Genomic DNA, 26,484 nt, shown 5'->3' on the forward strand with positions numbered 1-26,484 from the left:
TCGTTGGCGCCCCGACGCCGATCGTGGAACAGCTGCCTGCAGTCCGAAGGCGGCCCATAGACGGCTGACAGCAGCTGCAACGCCAGGTGTAGAGTGGCGCGCTTTTCCCTCGGCGCCGAGGTGAGGGTAGCCAGGGCGTCGTTGTCCAGCATCGCTGGCAGCGCGCGTAGAGCCTCGGCGTCCGACCAGTTCGCCATCTCTTGATGAGCGATGAACCGCCTCTTGAAACCGCCCCAGTCTCCGTCTGCGCCTACGAATTCTTTAAGAGGCGGCAGACGCTGTTGTAAGGCGGCGTCCGTGGCTGCAGAACGCTCTCCGTCGCTCCCCGCCGATGATACAGTGTGGGCGGGCTGTGAGCATGGCATCGCCGGTCGCTCTGATGTTGACGCGCCGGCCGGTGTTGATGACGTCACGGCTTGTGCTTGGCGCTCAGCAGACATGTGACGCGGCCCGGCCCCGCCCTCCGCTCGCACTGTAGCGATGGCGGGAAATTTGACCGCGAGCCGCGTCGGGGTGGCGGGAAACGTTGCCCCGCGTCGGCTGCCGTCGTCGACCCGCGCTGCTCCTCCAGCCCCCAGCCGCGTGATCTCCTCCAACGCGGCGGCCGCGGCGTAGAGCAGTTCCGCCAGGCGGGAGTGGGCCAGCCGGAGTCCTTCGGCCGACGCATCCCCCCCCTCTTGTCGTGGCGGCGCGGGCGTACTCGGCCCCGGCAGCTCCGATCCGACCCCGGCCATCTCTGGTGGTGATTCGGCCGCGGCGTCTTCCATCTCCGACTCCCTGGTACGTGTCGTCCCTCGTGTGTCCATCGTTGGACGTTTTACTTCTGACACCAGATGTAGTAAGTATATGGAGGCTTGACGACAGGATCGGAGGCACACTTATTTATTACACCAACACAGTTATTACAGGTCACTTGGCTACAGGGATTACTCGACAGCTAACCCCTCTAACCTATACCAATTCCTCCACTACGGGACTAGGGGAGGCTATCTGTCCCAGCTTGGTTAAGCTGGGATCCCGGCTCCCTGAGTCACCAGACCAGCTTCGTCTGGGCTCTCGGGGCCACGCCACCGGCTTGCCCTGGTCGGCCCTTATAAGGACAGCGAGCCAGGGGAGCTCTGGGGCCTACACTAGCTGGTCTTCCGTCTTCTCTGGTTAAAGCTGAGTCCCGACCTCGAGCCCTCGAGCTCATCACCTTTTATAGGACTCGCCCCCGAGGGGGGGGGGCCGTGGGGGATACACATGCGGACGTCGGTGCGAGCGCCACCCTTGTCTACGGCCGTAACCCCGCCCCTTGTGTTTGTTGGCCATCCGTGGCCATGCATAATCACACCTCAACATTCGTAGCCATGCGCAATTACACCTCTACACAGGCACATCGTGTATTCATCCCACTGCACCCCAAATGTACAGCATTACACATAACACTAAACTGTGGATGAGATACTTCGTCATCTTTACTCTCAGGATCGCAACATAGGCACAAGTCTGACTCGACCTACTAAATCACAAGTAACATCCACAATAAGGAAAGTCGCAGGCTTCGTTACTAACTAGGCCTCGTATTTACTACAACTTAACGGCACCATAAAGGCATTTACATCACTATAACGGTCATTCCAACATTACAACAGCATTGCCAATATTATAGGAATATAAACATACTTACAGATAATGCTTCTTAAGCTCCCACAATGGACAAGTGCGGCTGTGGTCTCACTGAGATGCGATGCGTGCCTCCATCTTGACTTATCTGTGTAATGGCCGACGCCCGCGTGGTACAGTGGAAATCTAAAATCGTCACTTCCTGGTCACGTGACCAAAATTAGCATAAAAAAACAGGAACTTCCTGTGAACGCACGCTCCACATCTGCCGTGAGGCAAGACAGTGTGTGCGCATCAGCTAGTTGGTTCATGGTTACACAAGTGTCTTCTAGGAATGTCAAAGTCAGCATTCAACCATTTCCCACATTTCCCCCTATCGTCATTATCGGCCATGATCATGGCACCTCCGATTAGCACGGTTGGTACGGTGCGCGAGAAATTCGACATACATACATTATTCCACTGCTGAATGAAGGCCTCTCCAAGCCACCGCCACGTCTCATGATCTTGTGATGCAACAATCAATTTAGCACGTGCATGTACTATTCCTCGGCTTCCACTCCATTAATCTTCTCGACCTTTGTCCATCGTCCCTCCGAGCAACGTGTCCTGGAGTGAATTATGTAATTAACCTGCTTAATGTTCCGTGATCCATTTCCTTAACCTAATTCCAAGCATGTATTTCTCCATTGCATTGGCACGGAAGTCGTCCTTATTTTAGTGTTAACATTCTGTAAATCAAAACTATTGATTCTGAAGATCGATTTCTGTGCATGTGCACAGTAGTTGATTAATTGTACAATAATAATTTGATATCCCTCATTTATAATCGATGAAGTTAATAATTCCACACACACACGGCATGTATAAAATTCATTATTCTAAATCCAAAGCCATCCTGATTGTCACCGAACAGTAACTCACCACTGGCATGCTTCCTGTTAACATATTAATTGCTCACCACGGTCAGACGAGCTGCTAACAAATTCATCGCTGGCACTGCTATCCGTTTCTCCACCCACATTAAGTTCCTCAGCGTCAAGTTCGACTCCCATCTTATCGTTCCATGGCCACACCAACCACGTCATAACATTTTGTAACTACAACTTAGTCAAGACGTAATGCATTTCACGCAAATATTCCATTGCTATCACTTGGCTGAGGTGATAAATTGCACAAGTGTGACTATTATTAGGCTGAGGTGATACATTCCACGTAAATATACGTCGTATAGGGGCCGTCCATAAATGACGTCACGCACCTAGGGGGGGGAGGAGGGTCAGATATTTGTGACGTGTGACGAGGGGGGGGGGAGTGAGAAATGTGACGTCACATCAAAATGCGCAACTTTAAATAAATATAAACATCACGTTCTACTTAATTAAATATAATTGTTATAACAACACTAATTTTGATAAATTTCATTATTAACTATTTGATTATTTAAATTTACTAAGGTCACCTTTTTTTAATTCCATGATGGAGCATTTTGCTTCCCCATGGAAGACTAGAGAAGCATACATTTTGTATTTTTGTTTTTTGTTATTGTTATTAACATTTTTATTTTAATTATTCTACCAGGGCTTTTCATTCTGTGGAATGAATATGTGATTGTTATTATTGTACTCTCCATTTTGATTCGTTCTACTACAAAGTTTGAAGTATTTTGTATAGTTATAATAACTTTTAATATCTTATAATTATAAGAGAATTGCAATATAATATTCTGAACATCTGCAGTTTTAGTTAGACGTTGAATGATTTCAAGTTAATTTTATGCTAAATTTCAGCTTTCCAACGCCTCCTTTTTAATACCTGTTTCTCCGACAACATCAGAGTGCAGCGCCACATTAAATACGCACTACAATGACAATAATTTAAAGTGATTTGAAGCATGTTTATTTTCAAAATGGAAATATGGTTTTCGGGAGGGGGGCAGAGCTTTGTGACGTCACATTTGAGGGGGGTCTGACTTTTTGTGACGCCGTGTGACGAGGGGGGCAAGGAGGGGTCAAAAATCGGCCCAAATCGCGTGACGTCATTTATGGATAGCCCCATATGAAAAGTTCAAAGTGTATATAGGATTCATATGGGATCCCGCCATCAGTAATTGTTGAAATTAACTCAATGAAGACACATGAAAGTTATTAAAATATTTTTAAACGTTCATATTTTTTAATTTGGAGTGTTACGAATAATTTTGTATGTGTGCATTCCCTTTGTTAAGTACACTGCTGAATGAGGACCTCATGTCATAGGATACCCTTGGAAATGAGATGTTTAATCTCGAGGAATTTTATTGGTGAAATATTTCAATCATATTTTTTCTTTTATATAAGAATTGTTTCATCATATGTCTCCATACTTATCGGCGTGGGTCAGTGCAGATGGGGTGCATAGACTTTGAAGGATAGTACAGTATTACAATGTATTCTGCTGCAGTGCCCTCTGCTGCCTATGATGTAGCCCCACAGCAGCCCATATCACCCCTTTTTTAACCATTGTGGTCACACAATAGAGGTTTTTGGGTTAGATCGCGTAAATATATAAACGTGTCGTTAAAACCCACCACCACCCGACACAGCCAACTAGTAAGGGTTGTCACGTAAACAGAACCTGGCCAATTCGTCACTAGTACAGCACTAACCGGTGTGTTGGAGAGCCAAGCCACAACATTTACAATCGGAGTACGACGTTTCGCCAGTAATTACAACTAGCTTCATCAGGCGACAGCCAGATTTGTGGAGAAGTCCACTTCAACATTATCTGCGACAACCCTTAGTATTTGTGTGTCGGGTGGTGGCGGGTTTTAACGACACATTTATATATTTACGCGATCTAACCCAAAAAAACTCTATTATGGATATTTGTCGCGAAACCCTACGTGTTACACCATTGTGGTCACCTCTACAAGCACTATCCAGGCTCATTGACTGCTTAGCCTCTTGAGGTCTGATGAGATGTGGCACATTGCAGATCATTTGGCCATTGGCACCAATAATTTGTATACAGGACAAAACAAATTTTCAAGTAGAATTAAAATATATTGTATTGTTTCCTTATACTAATCATCTTTTTTGAGAAATATAGCATGATATTTGTACAATTGTCATTTTCACATTATACATTTAAATTACAACCGTCTTCAAGTTCAGATGCATTGACTTTCATCAAACAACGAAGTTATTCTCCAAGTCATGAACTTACTTTATTACAGTAACCACAATTACTATTAACGCATTGAGATTTTAAAATACATTTATATAAATGTAATGCAATGAATCAATCAGACATGATATTTATTAAGCTTTGGAAACATAATGAAAACCTTTACTTCTTATACTGCGTGTGCAAAAGTGATCTTCTATATGAAACAACTAAATGCTTTCTTCACCACCACCTAAAGTATACAAACATTCCACACGTGCAGTCTGAAAGTCTGAAAATTATATTTAGATTTACAGGTTCGGACATGTAACTTTTGTAGTTCTTGAACATTGGCCAAAGTAAAATGCAACAAAAGATGTTCTCCTGTATATTTAGTTGAACGCATTTAAGATGCAGTAAAGAAATATTAAGTCGAAATAATATACAAGTGATGGATTACACCCAATTACAGGTTACAGACCGGATGGAAATTTTTGTAACAATTAATTAATCACAGCACATGCTTCCAGTAGTGCCATTTAAAGGCAATTCTCTCTTCTCAGAATAGAAACTCATTGCAGGGAGTGAAATGTTTTTGTGTCATCCTATGGTCTGATGCTGTCGATGAACCATTCGTCAATCCGTTTCTCGTTGTCTGCACGCCACTTGATGTTGACCTTGGTGCGCTCCAGGGCCTGCTCGAGCGCTCGTGTTCCGGACCCGAAGCCGACTTCCTGGTTGTCGGCCTTGAACTGCTCGAGCTGAGGAGAGGCGAGAAGGGAGAGGTGAGCTCAGTCGGGCGGAGATAATTAGGGACTCGAAAAGCGTTGTATTGTGCGGTGGCATGGACCCTGGTGCAACGAATAAAATAGGGCCCCATATCCATTTTTTGCTCTTTTGTAGCTTGGAACCTGGTTCCCTTTTGGCCCGTGGACCCCTGTGCAATTGCACCACCTGCACGCTCGTTAACTCTGACACTGTAATTAACGTAGGAAAAATGTCGTGTATGTACTCACTCATACGCACAGTATATGCGTGCACTCATGCAATGAATAACATTGATGGGTATTTCATGAGTCCATGTCACTGTGGCTTAACGTGTGCTTTCCTCACCTGCTTGAGCTCATAATCTGTGGAGAATCGTCCCGTAACTCCTTCAATGAGGCGTGAAAAGGAAAAGGAGCCTCCTCCGTACCTGCGACCAATCAGAGGACACGCGTACACACATCAACACGTGAAGCAGGAGCACACGAGCCTTGATCTCCGTACACCCGTCTGGCAATTAAAGTGGGATGCAGTGCGCATTAAGTTGAACTTACTCGGTGAAGATGTACTCCCAGTTGGCTCGGATGAAGTCCCAAGCCAGAGACTGTCCGACGACATTGCTGGCAATCCTCACAATGGTATTGGTTGCGTCCTGTTTCCGAATCATTGCGGGGTCCAGGGTGTACTCCAGATACCTGCACAGTGCACAAAAGGACGAGGATCTATGAGGTAGCAGTTTACTTTCAAACGTACGCACCATCACTCCTGTTATTTTGTTTAATTTTTAATTTACGGGATTTATTGTTAACTTTAAATCAGGGTAGAGTTCATGAATATAACATGTTCATTTTGCCTGGAAGACCTTGCCCTAACTAAGCATCGTATAATCTAAGCACATCATATTTCATGAATTTAAACAAAAACTAAATGTGTAAAAACAGATGTTAGCTTCCTACTTTCTGCATACACCCACACTGCACTTGCTAATAGGTGTCTCGTATTTGATGATCTGCACAACTGACTGCTGCACACAAGTGTACTTCTCCTGAATTAACTTTATTGATTAAATATCCACAATGGATAAAATGCTTGCATCTGTATTAATAAGCTCTGCTTCTGCGATCGAATTTTAGCCCAAGAATTGTATCACTCTTTGGTAATACATGAGGACCATTGTCAAAAAAGATATTTTGACGAGCAAGCAATAGCTATAATTCTCCAATTTTAAGAACTATGATAATTGGTTGTTTTACCCTTCTATCTGGCAACAAAACTGACACCTTTTTTTACAAGGAGTCATGTTTGCATAGATCACAATACCTGCAGTCAGAATGCAAACAAAAAACATAGCTCTGATAATGTATGCACTGTCCTTGGTTGTTGCCAGATAAAAGGGTAAAAGTATTATATTTTTCTACTGGCAAATGAGGCTCCAATGGTCTTAAGAACTAGTTAATTTACTGTAACTTGTATCACTTCCAGAGTACAAGTCATTGCATGTTTTTTCTTTGTTTTTTTTTCTTGCACACTAAAATGTTCCCTTACTGGCAAAATTAATTTTAAATTGGTCTTCACTGTCTTGACATAAAAAACAGCGTTGGGCCATGACACTTTTAGTTGACTCTTCCTGAGTTATACTGGTAGGAACCTCCTGGTTACACCAGCCCACAGGGGATTATTGTGTCCGTCGTGCAGGGAGGGGCTGGGTGGGGATGGAGGGCCTGGGTGGGGAGGGGAGGGTGGGGAGGGTGGGGCTGGGTGGGGAGGGGCTGGTCACCCCGTGGTGCCCTTATAAAACTCAACGTTTAACCTACTCACGCCGGCTTGTGCCCGCCCTCACAGTCGGGCATATTTGCGGAATACACCACGCCGCCGTTGACCCTGGCCATTGACCGAGCAACCCAACGTTCCTACCAGCTCCCTCCGCAGGAATGTGTTAAACGATTCCGAGAGACGTCAGAAGAATCTACGCGTATGTTGGCAGCACCTGTTCAGGATCCAGGTCTGCTTGCTGCAAGCCAGTGCATCCCGGAGTTTATCGGCCTCCGTGGCGAGCGACGTCTCCTTGAACATCTTCCAACCAAAGTCCCACTCCGCCTGCCCACCCGCGGCAATCGCCACGCAGTAAACCGTCGACTTGAGGTTCGCGTGGATACTGCACACCGCGGCCGAGTGGGCACAAACAGAAAAAATTAACCCGTAAAAACAAAGTTTTTCACTATAAATCCTTTACATGCGTGGCATCGGTTTTATTTTATTATTCATTTCTGTTTTTCTTGAGTAAGAGTTTCATTTTCATCACATTAGTATTTTAAATTAAATATGAATTTTTTTTCCTAAAAAGTGGAAAATTTAGGAAATTTTTTGCAAGAAAATAAATTGTCACGCACAACGAGTCTGTGTGCAAAATGTCAGCTCGATTGGATCACGGGAAGTGGGTTAAAAAACGACCGAAAGATTTGCACGGTTGTAAGCGCGCAAGCAAGCAAGCAAGTGAACTTAATATAACGGATTTAAAAAGAGAACGCGTCAGGAAAAATCATGCACACGCAGTACACATGCACGCATGCATGTATGCATTGTGTAATTAATTGCAAGGTGCGTTTGCCTTCGGGAGTTTTCAATTGTCAGTACGGAAGCCGACCGGTAGCTGTCAGAACAAAAAGCGTTTGCGGGAGGGCAATATGGCTTTCTCTAACTGACCCGGGTGACCCATATTTTGATTTATATTTGAACCTCTTCAATCCGAATCGATTCAATATGCCAAAAAACTTGGCTGAATTTCGTCACTTGGCGCACATATTTTTTAACTTATTATTGGTTATTTTAGCCGTCCTTTTGTTATAAACAAGTATAAACACACTATATATTGTAGTCTTCTTTTATGGAGGTGAGGCACCGACTTTTGTTCCATGACCATTTTTCCCACACCTTGGCCACGAAATGTAAAAAATGACCATGCCAACATTGTGGCCTTATTTTATCACTAAGTGGTGGGTGATATCACCAGATTGTTTGTGTAATATCCAGAATTACTCTTTCAGTTTCATGTCCAGCTCCTCCTGCTCTCAACACATTCAATTACGTTTGAAAGTTTCATGAGCCCACTTTGTCCGTGTTGTGTTAATGAAAAACAATGTCGATTTAAAGCTTTCGTGACTGCAGGGATTCATCTTCTTGGTTCTTTCGGTAAAGTTACGTAGAAGGGAAATAATAAAATAGTAATAAAAAGTCATAAAAGAATAATAATAAATGATGTTTCATTTTTATTATTTTATTATTTCCCTTCTACGTGACTTTACCGAAAGAACCAAGAAGAAAAACAATGTGACAAACAACATGCAATTTACTTACAAATGAAATACAATCGGACTTGTTTGCAATTACAAATAAGAAAGAAAGAAAGAAAGCTCTGTGAGTGTTGGATGGCTTACATATAATTGTCAGGATTTTCCATCCAAGCTTTATATATTGCGGAGGCCTTCACCTCACAGGGGAGATGGTTGTAGGAGCACGCGAGCGAGATGGCGTTGACTTGGTTATATCTGCACGTCAGTTGTTTCGGGAAGTGAAAAGCATGTCGGGTCAAGCATTGCACACAGACATTTCCAGTTACGATTATGAACGAGAGAGATACATTTTTGGCAGTTCAAACTAACTTTTGACATTGGTTATAATTATAGGTGAAACTGTTTACGTATTTAAAGCAAAGTTATTGGGGAACGATTATCACAGCGCCCATATGTTGGAAGATAAGTCCTGTAATATATATCAGTAGTGTCGAGTCACCTTGTTTCCATCTTGAGAGCCGAACTCTCAAGTGCAATAGTATACGCTACATCTGACACCACAGGTAGAAATTCATGTTCTACCTGTAAATTAATATTCACTTTCATGTTTCAAACAAAGTTTGTATCTCTATGGGACCCTTTTGCCAGTATCAAGTTATTGAATGATTAGAAAAGGATGTGCATTGTCTGGCATAAATACAGGCGTTATAAACACCTGTAGTTGACATTCTTAACACCTGTATTTATAATTCAAATGTTGTATCTTTTTTGTATGTTGCTGCCAGACTTGCATGCTTGGGTGTATTGTTTGCTAATATGGCTGAGAGGTTTGCAACTCACTGGTCGGCATGCCCTGGTGGGACATCGTTCCAGTTGCTGCCCACAAGGTTATCGTAGTAATTGTACAGTGGTATGACTTGCTGCAGGATGTATTTCTGCATACGGATTGAGACGCAACATTCAAAGTCGACTTACAAACGCACATTTAGAAACAGCTGGATAGGCTGGCTGTTACAATTTACAAATATGGATCAATTTTCGATTTGAAGCTTTCGTGACTGCAGGGATTCATCTTCTTGGTTTTTTCGGTAAAGTCACGTAGAAGGGAAATACTAATTCCTTTGTCAAGGCGCTCTTCCCCCTCCAACCCAGCTTAAATATACGCTTCCAAGCCTGGTGGTGTTCATTCAGACGCTGTCTTTCCGACCGACCTGTTCTTCACCTGAGGACGCCTGCTTGCGTTGTGGCCGAAACGTCGTGAGAATTATTTTATAATGTTTTATTTTTATTATTTTATTATTTCCCTTCTACGTGACTTTACCGAAAGAACCAAGAAGAAAAATATGGATCAAATTATCGAGATGCTTATAGTATGATTTAGTACTTATTCAATACTACAGTACAAAATTGCTATCTGTCACACATGTTAACGTGTTGTATCCTGCGCCGATGCTTGCATCATCAGCATCACAGATGTTTGCGTGTGTTTATACCTGCATGTTCCCGAATACCGCAGAGCGGTCAAGCATCTGCTTGAAGTAGGAAAGGCTGGAGATGGTCGCCTGCCAGGGCTGGTACTTGCGCTCATTGACCAGGTAGAGTGTGGTGTTCAGGGCCAGCTTCACGTCTATGTGTTTCGCCCTGCAGCGGGTGGGTAGGATGAAGAGGACAATGAAATCATATTCTGGATTAGGTTTGCTTGTAGTTTGAAAATTATGCTTTTTTGGGGGGATCGAACATCCATGGCCTTTGCTCCATCTGACGAGCTGAGCTCATCGCTCCATCTCTGAGTGGGCCTTTCTCTCAGGACTCTTCGCTTCTTTGGCTGCCATTCTGTCACCAGTCTCTTCCGTTGCCCACCTTCCCTTCTCATAATAAAGTGTCCTGCCGAAGCCTAATTACATTTATGAAGTCAATATGATGTCTACTTGCATATGTTCTCTCATGCACGTGTCCCTGTTTCTGTCTCTAAGTGCAGTTCCAAGCCTACAGCTCTCCATCCTTCGTTATAAGAGATGGCAATATCTTGGAGGCCTTTATTCAGCAGTGAATAGATTATGGCTGATAACGTTGACAGTAATATGTACAGGTTTATGATGCAGCTTTATGTGCTGCAGCTGGGCTTCCTGTGACCTTGTTGTTCTCACCTGGCCAAGTTGAAGGCATCGTCGATGATTTGTGCTCTGTTGATCACGGGTATCATCCTGAAAACAATCAAATGCAATTGGTTTTGAAATGTCAAGTACAGCTCAGAAGAGTTCCTCATAAACGTGACCATTCCTCTGTATTTTTGCATTTTTTATATATACCATTGTCAATAGGCTTTTGTATGATCCATGTGTAGCTACCCCACTCACTGAAGCATAGTGACCCTGGTCTCGTGCAGCACGTGGTTGGTTAAGGAGACAATTGTCTGTTGGACTGGCCGAGGTGGGATAATTGTCCGACTCCCACATTCACCTGACAGCTCGAATGGATTTTTGTTCCTTGTCATAGAACACTTGCGTCGGTCAAAACATCCACAATATACCAATTATATCTGTTTACGCATCATCGAATATTGTAAGTAAAGCACACTGGCTGTGTGTGAGGACCGTGTTAACAGATAGAATTAACGAATTGAGATTGTTGGGAGATATGTTGAAGCTTTGAATATGTTTTCTCTATAATTGATATGAATCTACGAGCTTTACTACCCGGCTTCGCCCGAGACTTGGATTCTTGTCTTGGATTAATACACGGCCTACGCGGATGGTTGGGGGGGGTGCGTGACGTCAGCAGGCACACCGCGTGACGCTGCCGAATGCGGGTGACATCACAGATGTGACGTCACCGCTCACTTGCCGTGCAAAATATATCCATTATTGCGCCCCCCCCCCCCCCCCCTAAAATACAAAAGTCTTTTTTTATACGTTTTTCATTGTGTACAGTCTGGAAGCTACCCACATACCAAATTTCAAGTTTGTTGCATGTCGGGAAGTATGCTAAACATTTCGAACAGACACACATATTCCTACATTTCCCTTTCATACAGGGGCGGTTTCTTCATTAGGGCGATTGGGCGACGCACCACCAATGTCATTCAACCACAGTCACGCTAGCCGTCACTGTCAGCCTCTGGATATAGTCCAATCAGCGTCATGTCACGTTCTGTGGAGTACCGCCTCTTTTGGGGCGATTTCACTCCGGCTGAGAATCGCCCCGAGTGGCCCCATAGACTTACATTCAAAGATGTTTTTTTTCGAACGGCGGGCGCTCCCATGCATTCTCTATGGCTTCCGGGAGGGCATGCACTAACGTGCTTACGTCATCATACGTGCTAACGTCATCATACGTAAGCACGTTTCATCCAACAATATAATTTATCGCTACCTAGTGGAATCTTTAATAAAATAAACTTGAGTGGTTTGTTTTAATAGTGAGTATATAAACAAACAAGATGTATTGTAAGAGTCATTTTATTTTTCATTAATATTAAAGAAGTGAAGTTGCCTTTACATGCTTAAGCTGTTAATTTATTCATTGCATGGGTGGACCTTATCCTTATCAATCATCCAGACATTTGCCCCCCCTGAGAGATTTTGCAGGAGCCGCCACTGCTTTCATATATATAGATACAAAGATAACCCGATATAATGCCGATGGCCAGATCAAACGTAATGCGGCATCTCTGTGCATAGTGACCACCTTGCACAGAAGCTTCTTATAGGCTGCTGCAGGGTTACGTTTTGGATAGCAGAGGAGAGTGATGTAACATCCATTGGTGTACTGTACTCTGTGCTCCCACGTTTATTCTCCCTGCCTTCACAAAACCACACTGACCAGCATGGTGAAGTATGGTGAAATAACTCTCATGACCAGCACAGCATCGGGAGGCGTTCATCCAACAGCGGATTGTCAAATGTTTCTACAAATACATTGAATCTGTTTTGATCTATATTTGTCGTAAAATCTTGGCACTCCACCGCGCCCTCCTGTAAAGGTGTCCTGGCTTGGTTGGGACGGTGGGATTGTGGTCTGTGAAGTTGAGACTTAATGGACTAATTTCTTTATTTTTATACCTTTTTTGTTGTTTGTGCTTTTTTGTTTTGGTGCCATTTCTTAATTTGTTTATTCATTTTTTATTTTGCTTGGTAGTGAGGGTTATCATTTGCTTGGTGTGTAGGTGTGTGTTTTGGGCTTCTTTTGCGCCATGTGTAACCAACTTTGTGTATGGGATTTGGTCCTTAAATATAATTAATGTACATCGTTGTGGGATGCTGTTGGCATGAATGACGACCATATAGAAAATGAAGGTGTTATTATTATTGTGTTTAATTCACGTACTTCGAGGTCAGTTTGCAGCTGATTCAGCAAGCGATTCCAGTTGGCAACATCGTAGTTGACGCGGTAGTATCCAACTTCATCAATGTTGAGCAGGACCCATTTGTCAGCACTTTGTAGGTCGGGAAAGATAGCATCTGACGTCATGCAGGAACCAATGAGTTGCAATAAGGACATGGGTAACAGAGATATTGCTGCTTGCAGTTTGATCAGTTCACAACTGAATGATTAAATGGGAAAATTAAAGTGACTGCGCAGCAAGTGTTTCTCCATACACATGTTTCAAACATTAAAACGTTGAAAGTGGAACTGGCTCACACATTGTAATAGTTACTTGATAAGCAATTACAGAACTTTTTTTTAATTAGCATGACTTGCATTTGACAAACTATTAATTACTCAATCCCTGTCAAAGAATATTGACAAAAAAATCGAAACATGATAGGCAAGTGCTTACCTTTAACTCCCAGTAACCACACAGTGCTAATGGGTCCATCCTTCTTCCATGTGATGGGCACATTCCACAGGTAACTGTAGAAACATTGGTTGTTATAATATTTTACTCGCAATTCAGTTGTTGCAGAACATTACTTTTTTCAAATGTCTTAATACTGGATATATTCTCAGTGATATATTTAATGTACTTCTCCAATTAGAGAAGTTTTTTTTTCATTTCAAAATACCCATTGAAGGTAAATTTAACATTTTGAAACTTAGGACCATCCTAAAACAAGATGGTTTACACCAGAGGATTAAGATGAAAAAATTAACCCGTAAAAACAAAGTTTTTCACTATAAATCCTTTATATGCGTGGCGGCTAGAGTCCTCTCGTCCTCTGGCTTGAGATGGCTGCCACCTATGGGTCAGATGATTGCCTGCCACCATTAAGCAGTTGGTAATTAAATATAATTTATTTTTTCCTAAAAAGTGTAACATTTTGCAATTTATTTTCGTGTCTGTGTGCAAAATGTCAGCTCGATTGGATCACGGGAAGTGGGTTAAAAAACGACCGAAAGATTTGCACGGTCGTAAGCGCGCAAGCAAGCAAGCAAGTGAACTTAATATAAAGGATTTAAAAAGGATATTTGATGTCTATGAATGTGTATCCCTTTGTCAATCCACTGCTGGATGAAGGCCTCCCAAAGTTGTCAGCCATGGACGTAGTTTGACCATAGTTCACCACACTGGTCAGTGTGGGTTGGTGAGGCAGAGGGGTTTAGGACTGATTCATATATCTCCTCCTTAGCGTAGCCATGGCAGGGAATCAGAACTCCGGTTGTAGCTCGTATTCACAGCATCATGTGCCACCACTCCAACTCCATCCACAGAATACTCTACAGGTATTCCTCGATTTACGAACGTTCAGTTTACAAAATTTCGCAAAGAACAGAATTGACAAATTATGGGCACTTTTCCATTAACGAAATCGAATTGCTACGTTCACGAAGTTTCACACGACACGTGCCATGAGACCAAGCAAGAACCACTCGGAAGGCTGCGTCATCGATCTGCGAGAGCGTCACGATATCGCGACAGGGCAACAGTAACGCCTCCACATCACATTGCCAGTCATTCCAACATGCAGATCTTTAGGTGAGTTCCCAGAAAATGATTTGTTTTATGATTGTTCAATCGCTTTCATCTTTCTGTTCTTTATAATTGTTATATTGTGAAAAGTAACATTGGTGTATATTTGTAGATGTAGGAGTAGAGTTGGAATGACTGTCTGAAACACGTCCCTAATTTTTCGTATTCAATTAATGAGAAAAGCTTATTCCGATTCAGAAAATTTAGTTTTACGCGGTTTTTTTGAAGAACGCATGCCTTCCGTAAATCAAGGGACACCTGTACTGTTTCAGTGTTGCGCGCTAAGAAAATACGGGCAAGACAAGCACCGATTCGTGCAAACTGACTCAGGTGTTGTCTGAGGTTAATTGTACAATGTGTTCATCCTGTGAGCAGGAGGTACAGGGGGATACTCACTTGAAGGGCGATGGCCGCCCAGCGACCGCTTCGGGGTCGATCAGGAAGTACTTCTGGGTGACATTGCCGTTGCTCGTATCGAGCTTGATCACAGGGTAGCCCATCTGAAGCGTCCATGTGTCCATGATCTCTTTCACCGTTTTTGGGAGATTCACGTTGTTATTGTCCACCGCCTGCACCGGCAATCGGACATTTACGGTTGGCCAACTATCCAGTCAAATAAATCACATTCGCGTGCATTGCGATTGAGAAGTAAGTTGAAATGAGGGCTACTATTCTAGTCAATGAAACTGAGGACCAAGAGAAATGTCTGGGATAATGTTTTGATGCCACCACACCTCACCTTCATCAACTTCTTTGTACCAGATCTCACGACACTTGTAAAGTTAACCCCTGCTCTTGTAGAGAATGGATCATGGAAGCAGACATCAGAGAGCGACCTCTGCAATCCCTTCAAGTGATCTCTGTTCCACACAGTAAGTAGCAGCGCTCTCCTACCCATCTTCCTACTTGGAGTAATGTCCATAGCACGACGGTAAAACTGATTCTCAGAGCTATAAAATGGTCCATTAATTGCAGAGCTAAATCTTACGTGATAGTTTTTTTGTGTGTGCAGTCATTTAGCAACTGGGCTTACACCTTTCGATTTAAAGCTTTCATTACTGCAGGGATTCGTCTTCTTGGTTCTTTCGGTAGAGTCACGTAGAAGGGACCTGGTCTTCACCTGAGGACGGCTGCTTGCGTTGTGGCCGAAACGTCGTGAGAATTATTTTATGATGTTTTATTTTTATTATTTTATTATTTCCCTTCTACGTGACTTTACCGAAAGAACCAAGAAGAAAAATATGGATCAAATTATAGAGATGCTTATAGTATGATTTAGTACTTATTCAATACTACGCACAAAATTGCTATCTGTCACACATGTTAACGTGTTGTACCTGCGCCGATGCTTGTGACTGCAGGAATCCATACTCTTTGGTTCTTTCGGTAAAGTCACGTAGGTAGTAAAAATAATAGATCACGACGTTTCGATCGCAACGCAAGAATTCTTCATCGGCCTAGAACTGTCGTGATCTATTGTTTCGATCACAAAGCAAGCAATTGTCATCAAGCCTGATGAAGATTGCTTGCGTTGCGATCGTAACATCGTGATCTATTCTTTTTCTACCTACGTGACTTTACCGAAAGAACCAAAAAGTACTTAAAGTGTTGTTCAATACCACGGCCGCTTGGCTGCCTCTTCTTGGACGCTATTCTCACTTTGTTGCAGACAGTAGGGCCTGTCGAGGATAGCGGTTTGCGTGCACATCGCAGTGCCAGTGTCACTCTTTACCTGCTGCTGGTGAACCCACAGGTCATCCACCGCTGCATTGCTGAGCTGGTGAGCCAGGAGGTATGTCTGCGTGCACACATGCGAAGCACCCATAAACACGTGGTGTGGACATCACATATTGAACATGCACATACGTCATGCGAATGTTGCTGAACTTTTCAAGAACGAATTATCGTCCGGAAATTGAAGGACCCTTTGGCTGTTGATGATAGACTTACGTTTAGTCCTTCTACAAACACAGGCTCAGTGAGGAATGATGACAACATACGGAGCACAGATCCACCCTGAAATTAGAAAGAAGAAACACAGAACAAGGCAGCAGGTCAAATGGACGGGAGATGTCTGTCACATAGGCTCAAAGGGTTGAAAAAACACCAGACATTATAATCTCAAGCATATACACAACACTGAACAATTAAATACATTTGGGTATATCCACTGATCTAAATCTTTAAAAGCCCACACATTCATGTTGCATACATTCACCAATTACTCTATCTTAAGTTCATAATACTTGCATAAAATCAATATGATTTAATTGCTGTATGTAATAAAGTCACATATTCTCTCCAGCCACTTAAGACCACTAAATTCACGACAATGATATTAAAATATTTGATTTTAAAATAAAAACTCAACCCTAAATCATGACAGTTGATTGCATTAAAAATTGTTAAAGCCCTACTTATACGCACGGTGATTAAAAGGTATTGTGCATACGTTATCTGACCAATGGAAGGTCGACAAGATCAGGTTCCCTCCCATCTTATTCAACCCCTAGCCCTCTTCACCTCACAACACCGAACTTTGTACGCAAGTTCTTGAGGCAGGAACGAGGAAAGGATAGTTGATATCTCCCCTTGCCTCTCTCCGCAGTGTTGTTTAGGTGACACCATCACCAAAGCAGTTTTTGCGTAATATCCAGGATAGGTATCAAATATAACCATGCGTAATTACTTGATTTTAACAGGTATTTGAACCTTATGGCGGGACCCCCGGGGTCCCGAATAAACAGAAGTCAAAATCGTAATTTATTTTTGGCGACTCCGTCCCACCACGCACACAAACGCCGCGACCCGCCTGGCGCGGATCATTCTGTTGTCGTGTCGTGTCCAAGTGCAGCAGCGAGCACGAATGCGCAGATGAAACAAAACTTTTAAACTTTGATGAGCGCATCGTGTTGAGCTCGTCGAGAGGAATAGATTGCCGTGTCGTTCAACTTCGACAGACATAAAATGGCGGTGCAACGCAGTTTATGCGAGAGCCGGGGGTTTATGGGACCCCGAGGTCCCGCCATAAAGTTAATTTAATTATTAATATTATTCATATAATTGGTACCTTGGTACCATGCATCATGTGGTATGTATGTTGAACTTCATTCGCGCCGTACGTAGCCAACCGCGCTAATCGGAGGTGTGCTCATGGGCCGACGTAAGGATGTACAAAAACAGCCGTCACTTTAGGTCTTGAAGTTGTTTTGCAGTTATCAGAAGGACGCATGGATGAGTGTGACTGCTCCATTACCTTGCTGTAGGAGATGGAGTCGAAAAGCTCATTGATTTCTCCCGGTGTGTTGATGTCTTCTTCAGCAGAAGATAGGGGGTGAGAGGAGACTAGGCTGTCCATGGAAAACACGCGGTGCAGTTCCGACATCACGAAGAGATCTTTCTGTTTGTTGCAAAGGGGGAACGAATGCTGTTCGTCATTTCTGAGTGGAAACACTGTGCAGGTTTCTATTCCCTTTCATTTTTTTTCTCATGCGGCAGACCATCAGAGAAGACAGAGTAAACACTGTTTTTTCCCAACCTCTTGCGCAAGATTTTACAAGCACTTCAAAAGACAATTACTCTACATATGCTTGCTCCTTGTCACATTCTCATAATTTGCAAAAAATGTCTCGTACTCGAGGTATGTTGGCATTTTCAAGTGATAAACTCAACTCTTGAGTAAATGATACGTTCATGCAAATAATAGGGAATGCTGATGAGGTGGCTGGGTGGATCAGAGGTCAGATTTCAGATCATTGAGCGAGCATTGCTGAGATCGTGGGTTCAAAGTCAGGCAGCTCCCTGTGGTTACGCTGGATTCGGAAGTGTCGTGAGTTAATGGTTTCAGCCAATGACCCCCAAAAAAGCGGCACAATAATTGTGGTTCTACACTTAATCTGGCAAGATTTCATCGCTGAAAATTTTACATGTAAATTTGATGATCATGAATTAAATATTACTCAGATGCCATGGGCCATTATCTAGCGTGTGCAATAGAGATGAATCGTTCCATGAAAATTAACAAAAATAAGGAGATAAATATAGATGATGTGAGTAGACTGTCAAGATCGTGAGTTACCAATTCCCAAGTTGGCTCGGCATAGTCTGCTCCCAGATACTCCACGTAGCTGGCAAAGCCCTCGTTGAGCCAGAGGTCGTTCCACCATTTCAGCGTGACCAGATTGCCGAACCACTGCATTCAGCGGTGAACATAAAACATATGCATGTTATCACAGTCTATATTATTTATGTCAGTATGTTGAATGTCTTTCACCAAAGGTCGGGCCCGTCAATGTGCGGTTCCAAAAGCATGGAGGTGGGAATACAATTATGATACGTAGTGTGCCAAGTTGAGTACACCCCTGTGAAGGCTTGATGATGGGCACTTAAGATTATTGGTCCGCAACCTATGAGCTGGGTTATCACGACCTCAAGTCTGCAAACACTGCTGCCATGAGACATAAGGATTGAAGGTCAACATCTTTGTAATCGCCTGCTTCAGCATCGAAGTGCAATTGAACTGAATTTGTTTAAACTCAGCTTTTTGCTGAGTCAATGAAAGCTTTTTAAAAGCTATCAACCTCTGCCATGACCTGTGTAATGGGAAATTAATGACCTGGGAGTTAAGATAGCAAGAAAGGTTTGTTCGAGTGGTCGAAGCCCTTTAAATATTTAATTTGCCTGCAGCATGATATATTCCTATCTACGTTACATTACCGAAAGACCCAAATTATATGATCTATTCCAGTTGTGCATTATGCACATAGTTGCACAGCAAAGGATTTTCATTTCTAAAAATGTCAATTTCTGACAGATTTCAAGAGCCTCAGTGTCTTTTTCACCGCAACCCCACAGCTTAACTCTTAGCTACTCACGTGCATTTTTTAAATCAAATAAATTAGAATACATTTATGTAGCACTTTACTTTGTATTGCCGTTTGTGTCAAAATTGCTGTCAAAGTTATGGATAGTATTCTAATGTACAACCCATTGTCCGTTCGCCCTTGGATGAACAATGGTAAGACCATTCACAAATAAATACATAATAGCGTGCTTTGCCAAGGCAGGCTGCCCAGGACCAATTCAAACGTCACTCTCCATTAATGTTAGCCTTCGCCTGAAAACGAACGAAAGCTGGCTTGGAAGCAGCGGTCTCTTTTTGAGAGCAGCAGCAGCAGCGTTGTGCACCACATCGCCCGTGTTGCGGTAAAAATATCCCTCGGAGTTAGGATACATTTATGTACACGTTTATTTTTATTGCCATTTGTGTTCATTTGATTTCACCTATAGTTATGGATAGTATTATAGAGTACAGCCCATTATCCATCCACTCTTGGATGAAGGCCTCCCCTTGCTGTGTCTGTCATGGGGTTTGACCATTCTTCATACTGGGTCAGTGCGGGGTAGGCAAGCTAGGCTGTCCAGGACTGATTCAGACGTCACTCTCCACTGATGTTAGCCGGGGCCGGAAAATGTACAAAGCTATTTGGAAGCAGCAGTCTCTAAGAACAGCAGCGTTGTTCACCACAGTACCTGATGTGCCAGCTCATGCGCCACGACCGAAGCCACCCGCTCCTTGTTGCCGTTGGACGACTGCACCGGGTCGTACAGCAGCGCCGTCTCGCGGTACGTCACCAGGCCCCAGTTCTCCATCGCGCCGGCGGCAAAGTCCGGCAGTGCGATCTGGTCTGAGGTTGCATGGACAGCCGAGATTTGTGAGCCGCCGAGCAAGCAGGAGTTAGAACTCGTCAGAAGAGGATGTGAATTTACAACAGTCCTGTGCGGCATTCGTAGACTCGGGACGTGAATACGATCATGGTTAAAATAGTTGTAAGTTTTATTTGGTGTTATAAAGTGTCGTTCATGCGAATTGATTCTCACAATTGCTGTGGAACCACATGCGAGCTAGAAGGCAGCTAGGCAATGAGGTTTTTTGGTGGTGATTTTTTTCGTTCTGGAGAATGCATATCCATGAGTGTTGTTTTGTTTTCATTTAAGAATGCGAGAAGACTAATGCTGAATATCAAATTAGAGTAAGTTTCCATTTGTTTTCTGTTATATTTTCAGTTTTCAATTACATTCTGTACTAAGATTTTCGATAGCATTGTGTATTTTTTTCTGTAATCCTATACTCCCTGGGGTAACCCTTGAACAAAAGCTTAATTTTTTTCTAATACGGCCTATCCTGGGTGAACAATAAATAAACCAACGACAATCGCTCAAGCTCTGCTGTCCTCTACATATACAATTAATATGTTTTTATCCAATTAATAAGTTGTTACACGTGGGAGGAAACCAGAACACCCGGTGAAAACCCGCACGTGCGAGGGGGCAATACTCTATCCCACACAGAAGGGATTTGAAATTCCTCTGCGTTTTTCTGAACCGCCTTTTGCAGGAAAGGCAGGGTAATGGCACCTCGGCACGCCAGGCGAGGGAGTTTTGCAACACCCGTGTAAGCCACCAGCTCCCACCTCCACGGTGCTGGATTATAGGCATGCACCACCACTGCCTGGCTTTGGCCTGGTGAGTTGCCTCATTGCCCAAATTTGGTCAGTCAGCTCCTGGATGCACGTCGTGGGGATTATCTTTGTACCAAATGTCACCACACTGGGCAGTCCACCTTGGTGAATGTGGGGAGCACAGATGTTGTAGTGTGTAGCACAGTCCAATGGAACTTTCTGCACTGCATACAAGGTAAGCCCTAGTGTGGCAATGCAACGTCTGGTCATGCATTAAACGTTATCCAGCACTGGGCAATTAATTTATATACTGTGTGTGATTTTATAGTATGTTTTATTAGCAGTAGCCAGCAAATAGACTGCACAGCCATGTGGTCATCAGTGAAATACTGCACAAGACAACCCCAACTCGTACAACAGTCGCACAACAATCCTACCCCAAGTCACACACCACCACCAGGCAATCAATCTCACTCGGCATACATTGCACCATTGGAGCACTGGCGATGGTTGTCCGTGAGGACTGGAGTTTGAGAAGCACCCTGAGTTGGTGCGCACACATTGTGGCAGTTAGTTAGGTGCCTACCAGACTTGGGAAGCGGGTAGTTAGTTAGGTGCCTACCAGACTTGGGAAGCGGGTAGGCCACTTTGTAGTAATCCGCAAAGAAGTTGAGAATGTTGCCAGTGATATTGATGGCATAGTCTGCTTGGCCATCGTACACCGCCTGCGGCCGTGCCCAGATGCGAATCTGCACACACACACGCGCGCGTGATAAGAGTGACGTTAGCCAATGATTTGTGTCTCGTTTATCGACTAAGCACAATTTGTAGATGTTGAGAGACACCGCTGTCTCCTTAGGCTATAGGTTAACATCCAATGCAAGTCTGGCGAATCCAGTGGGAACTCATGGCAGTGGACTGAGTGATACATTATCACAAGAGGATCATGTGCGTATGTTGCCTCGATTGATCTCATCTTGTGTGCGGTTAATGAAACACGTGGCAGACAAACGCTGTTTCTCCCATAATGGGATTTGTACCTAGACAATGTTAGTTAGAATCTGAATAGTTTTTATGCTTTGGATCTTTGACCTTTGTGGGATAAAGAAAGGTGTATCTTTATTTGTGCCGTTGTCCACTAGCCATCTAGTTAGGCATAGATAGTTAGAAATTCCTGTTGGGGTCAAGGAACGTGATGGAGAAAGAATTTTGACAACGGGCATTATGTTCTCGCTCCTACCCCTTTACTTACCCAGCTCACAGCAACTAAGCCTCGCTGTTTTTTTTCTGCATCTTGGGACAAGCCATAGACAGGGTTTTAGCCATAGAGTATGTGATTGCAGTCGAGGAAATGTTCAATACGCACCTGTGTGCCGTTTTCTATTTTCTCGATGTAAGTAAATTCGCACACGATGAAGGCCAGCAGGTAGGTGGACATCTTGAGAGTTGTGTTGAACGTGGTTTCTCTCCAGATAATTGTGTCAACTGTGATGCTTTTTTCATCTGGAAATGTATAATAGTGTCATCATCAAAGTTGGAAGCCAATTGATGGACCATCACCGATATAAACCAGCTCTGCTTCTCCGTGAACTTAAACTGAACTCGTCTGTCGGAAAGACAGCGTCTGACGCTGTCTTTCCGACAGACCTGTTCTTCACCTGAGGATGGCTGCTTGCGTTGTGGCCGAAACGTCGTGAAAATTGTATTTTATTATGTTTAATGTTTTATTATTTTATTATTTCCCTTTTACGTGACTTTACCGAAAGAACCAAGAAGATGAATCCCTGCAGTCACGAAAGCTTTAAATCGAAATTTAAACTGAACTCGTTTAAACTTTTCAAAATGTTACTGTGAGTCCAGGACAGCTTTTAAAATTGGTCCAGTGCTCTCGTGGACTCTGGGGAAATACATCAGTGACTGGTGCATGATTACAGGAACTCTTTTCCGATTATTGAAACAATTTCATTTTGTCGTGATAATTGTTAGCAGTTTTTTACCTAGATTCCAATTTTGCTGTCTAGAACAAAAGCACAAAGTACAGCATTTTCACTTCCAATCAGATCTACTGAAAGCAGAATCTGCAGGCAACATGAGGCAATGATCTGGAAGTGACATTGTAAGCCTTTAACTGGCATTCTTCAATGGTTACGTTGCCACAACCTCTAGGCTCAGACCTCTCAAGTGTGTGCACAATTGAAAAAGCTTTTGAGAATCATGCTTCGTTATGGAAATTTCATGCTGAGACTTAAAGCCTTGCCAGATGCCGGGCCCGCCGTTGATTGTTATCATTCCCGCAATAAGTCTACATTGTGAACATAAAGACAGAAAATGAAGGTGGATTGCCCAAGTCCACTGCACATCCAATGGCCACACTTTGTTCATACTAGGTTCACTTGTGAATAAGATAATGGTGGACAGGGTCGTGCTGCTGGGTTGGAATGGGCCCTGGTTCAAGACATGAAATGGGGCCCCCTTAATATCCCTCCCTCTTCATAGCCTAGCACTTTTCCCCTGGTGCAGTTTCACCGCCTGCACACTCAATAGCAAGGCCACTGGATGAGCATGACAAAAATGGTAATCGTGGGGTTTCTCACCTATTATGGGCATGTTTGATATGGCCTTGTGCTCGGGTTTGTGAATAATCGTCACGTCAAACGTAGCCTTCATGGCCGGCTCGTCGAAGCACGGGAAGGCCTTGCGTGCGTCCGTGGGCTGCATCTGCGTGGTGGCCACAACCCTGTGAAGGGGCAAGAAGAGTGTAGTGGTGCGATATCATCAGTGAGGATGGAACAGCATGGAGGCAGTGATGGGAGTGGGCAGAATAACGGGCAAAACAACGCGCAGCACGGATTAGTAACATTGAATATCGTACTCGGAGACGTACTTTTGGAGAGCAACTGATATTTCTAGATTTGAAGCTTTCGTGACTGCAAGGATTCATAATCTTAGTTCTTTCGGTAAAGTCACGTAGGTTAAATATGAAATAAAAAATAATAAAAATAAAACAGTAAGCAACTTTTATGATTCATTGTGTGCTTCCATGGTAGACTGTGTGTACGTTTTGTCCACGTCCTACCTCTTTTCGAGACTAGAAAAAATCTGAACATTAACAGTAGCCTACATGTAGCACCGAGACGGTGGTGGCAGTGTCTTTATAACCCTAATTAGCCATTGTCTATCTACTGCTGGATGAAGGGTTCTACACACTGTCGCCATCTATCCTCGAGTCCATCACACTGCTGGAAATTGAGCTGATATCATCACTAACATTCCGAGTTGGTTCCACCTTTACTGATATAACCATCGGCTGTAATAATTGTTCCCATGCACACTTAAAAACAAATGCGGTGCGTACCAATGCAGGTGTAAGGGCGCGCAGGAGCGACGTGCCAAGCAGCCTTAGTGCTCAACATCTTGCACTGATGGCGAGTGACCACCAACTTGGCTGTGTGTCAATTACAGGTGCGAACAATTACAGCATGGCCAGAGGTGAATATGATCGGTCTCATAATCTCACGATCCCTTTCTGGGTCTCGTGGCTATTTGAATGCGTGAGGGTTGTGTCGTATGTGTACGAGTGTAGTTTCCCCGTGTTAGTGTGATGTGAAGGTGCTTGGGTGGTGTGCACGGGAAATGGGGTGGGGTGGGGTTGGGGGGCTGACTCCGAGGGTGCCAGTTGCCTTCATTCACTGCGCCAAGGTTACAAGTTGGAATCCTCACCTCTGATTACATAATTCTTTGTTGTTTTTTTAAACCGCTCCTTCATCAAGTTTTTTGTCCATTGGTCGACGATGTTATTAGCTTTTTCGTACGTAATATTTATTAACCTAATCTTTTTTAGTTTGCATGAGTGTAATGATGTACCAGTAACCAACAAAAATGTGGTCAAATTCTAATAACACATCTTAGTGTTAATTTGCTTCTCGCTCCTTGTGCACAGGATTTTGAATGGGTGTGCAGCTAAACAATTGAATGGGGCTTAAAGTGTTTTATGTTTCTGGCATCACCGCCCCCTCCCCCAGTCTTCCATGTTGAGGGGGGCTAGAACCCCCTATCGGGGACTATATCCTCCACCCCTCCATTCCCTGTGAGTATATATCCGGCCGCACACACACGCACACGTACACACACACGTACACACACACGCACACACACGTACACACACACGCACACACACACGCACACACGCACACACACACGTACACACACACGAACACACACACACACGCACACACACACACATGCACACACACGTACACACGCACACACACGCACACACGTACACACACACACGCACACACACACACGTACACACACACGCACACACGTACGCACACACGTACACACACACGCACACACGTACACACACACGCACACACGTACACGTACACGCACACACGTACACGTACACACACACACACGTACTTTCTAACTCCACCCTCCGTGTACTCGCTGCGGTAGAAGCCCGCGAGGTCATCGGCAAGCTCGCCCACGAACTCGGTGACCATCGTGTAGGTCGCATCCTTCTGCAGCGGAGCCGTCAGCTCCAGCACCAGGTACTGGTTCTTGGGCTCCAGCCAGGAGCTTGACACCTCCACATCGTTCCCCGAGGAGTCTTTGAGAAGAGCCAAGTGGCCGCCCTTTGCGGTGTAGTTGAGTTTGTTGCTGTGGATGATGACGAAGTCCGTTGGGACCAGACACCGGAACTCGACGGTCGAGTCGCCGCTGAACGTGTAGAGTTTGGTGATGGGGTCCGGTTCTAGCTTTGGCCAGAGCTTCACCTTGTAGCTGATGGGCTCCAGGTTCTTAGGGAGGCGAATGTTGTTCCAAGGTCCGGGGCGCATAGTTGGAGTGGGCTTCTCGCTTGGTGATGCTGTTGGCTTGCCGCTAGGTCTCGCAGTTGGCTTCTCAGTTGTAATGTCGGAGGGCTTCGGAGTTGTCTTCTCGGTGGGCGCAGGGGCAGCTGGCTCTTTGTTGGCGTTCACCTCGTTGGAGTAGACTACTGACAGAGCGATGATGGCCGAGAGCATCCCCACGAAGAGGACCCCCAGCAAGGCCACCACCAACTTGCTCATTGCGATGCCTGACATTTTTTTTTTTATAAATTTTTGAGCACGAAATCCAAATTCTTTAGATCTAGAAGAAACTCCACGGGGAGGGAGGAAGAGGACCCGTTAGCACACGAGAAGGTGGGGGGGGCGATGGGATATGAGCAGAGACGGGTTCTGTCAAGAGCCGGCTGCTGGTGTGACCACCAATAGCTGAGTGCCGGTGTCACCTCCAGGACAACCAAGGTTCCCGTCTT

The 26,484-nt window shown here is 44.1% G+C and overlaps 1 protein-coding gene across 1 annotated transcript; it reads right to left on the bottom strand.

Moving 5' to 3' along the window:
* Positions 1-4,636: 4,636 nt before the first annotated feature.
* LOC133346679 (aminopeptidase N-like) lies at positions 4,637-26,484 on the bottom strand. Its single transcript, XM_061558467.1, has 20 exons — positions 25,605-26,484; positions 23,774-23,916; positions 22,546-22,682; positions 21,802-21,928; positions 20,251-20,405; positions 18,797-18,910; positions 17,975-18,118; positions 16,669-16,734; positions 16,451-16,516; positions 15,115-15,287; positions 13,588-13,661; positions 13,134-13,267; positions 10,955-11,010; positions 10,301-10,448; positions 9,648-9,742; positions 8,952-9,062; positions 7,505-7,672; positions 6,072-6,212; positions 5,866-5,947; positions 4,637-5,513 (listed from the first exon to the last, which is right to left on the bottom strand). The coding sequence occupies exons 1-20, from the start codon at positions 26,267-26,269 to the stop codon at positions 5,358-5,360; spliced, it is 2,955 nt and encodes a 984-aa protein (XP_061414451.1). The 5' UTR covers positions 26,270-26,484; the 3' UTR covers positions 4,637-5,357.

This window comes from Lethenteron reissneri, chromosome 24 (genome assembly GCF_015708825.2).
Source record: "Lethenteron reissneri isolate LAM-NWPU_2019-01 chromosome 24, ASM1570882v1, whole genome shotgun sequence".
Taxonomy (NCBI): domain Eukaryota; kingdom Metazoa; phylum Chordata; class Hyperoartia; order Petromyzontiformes; family Petromyzontidae; genus Lethenteron; species Lethenteron reissneri.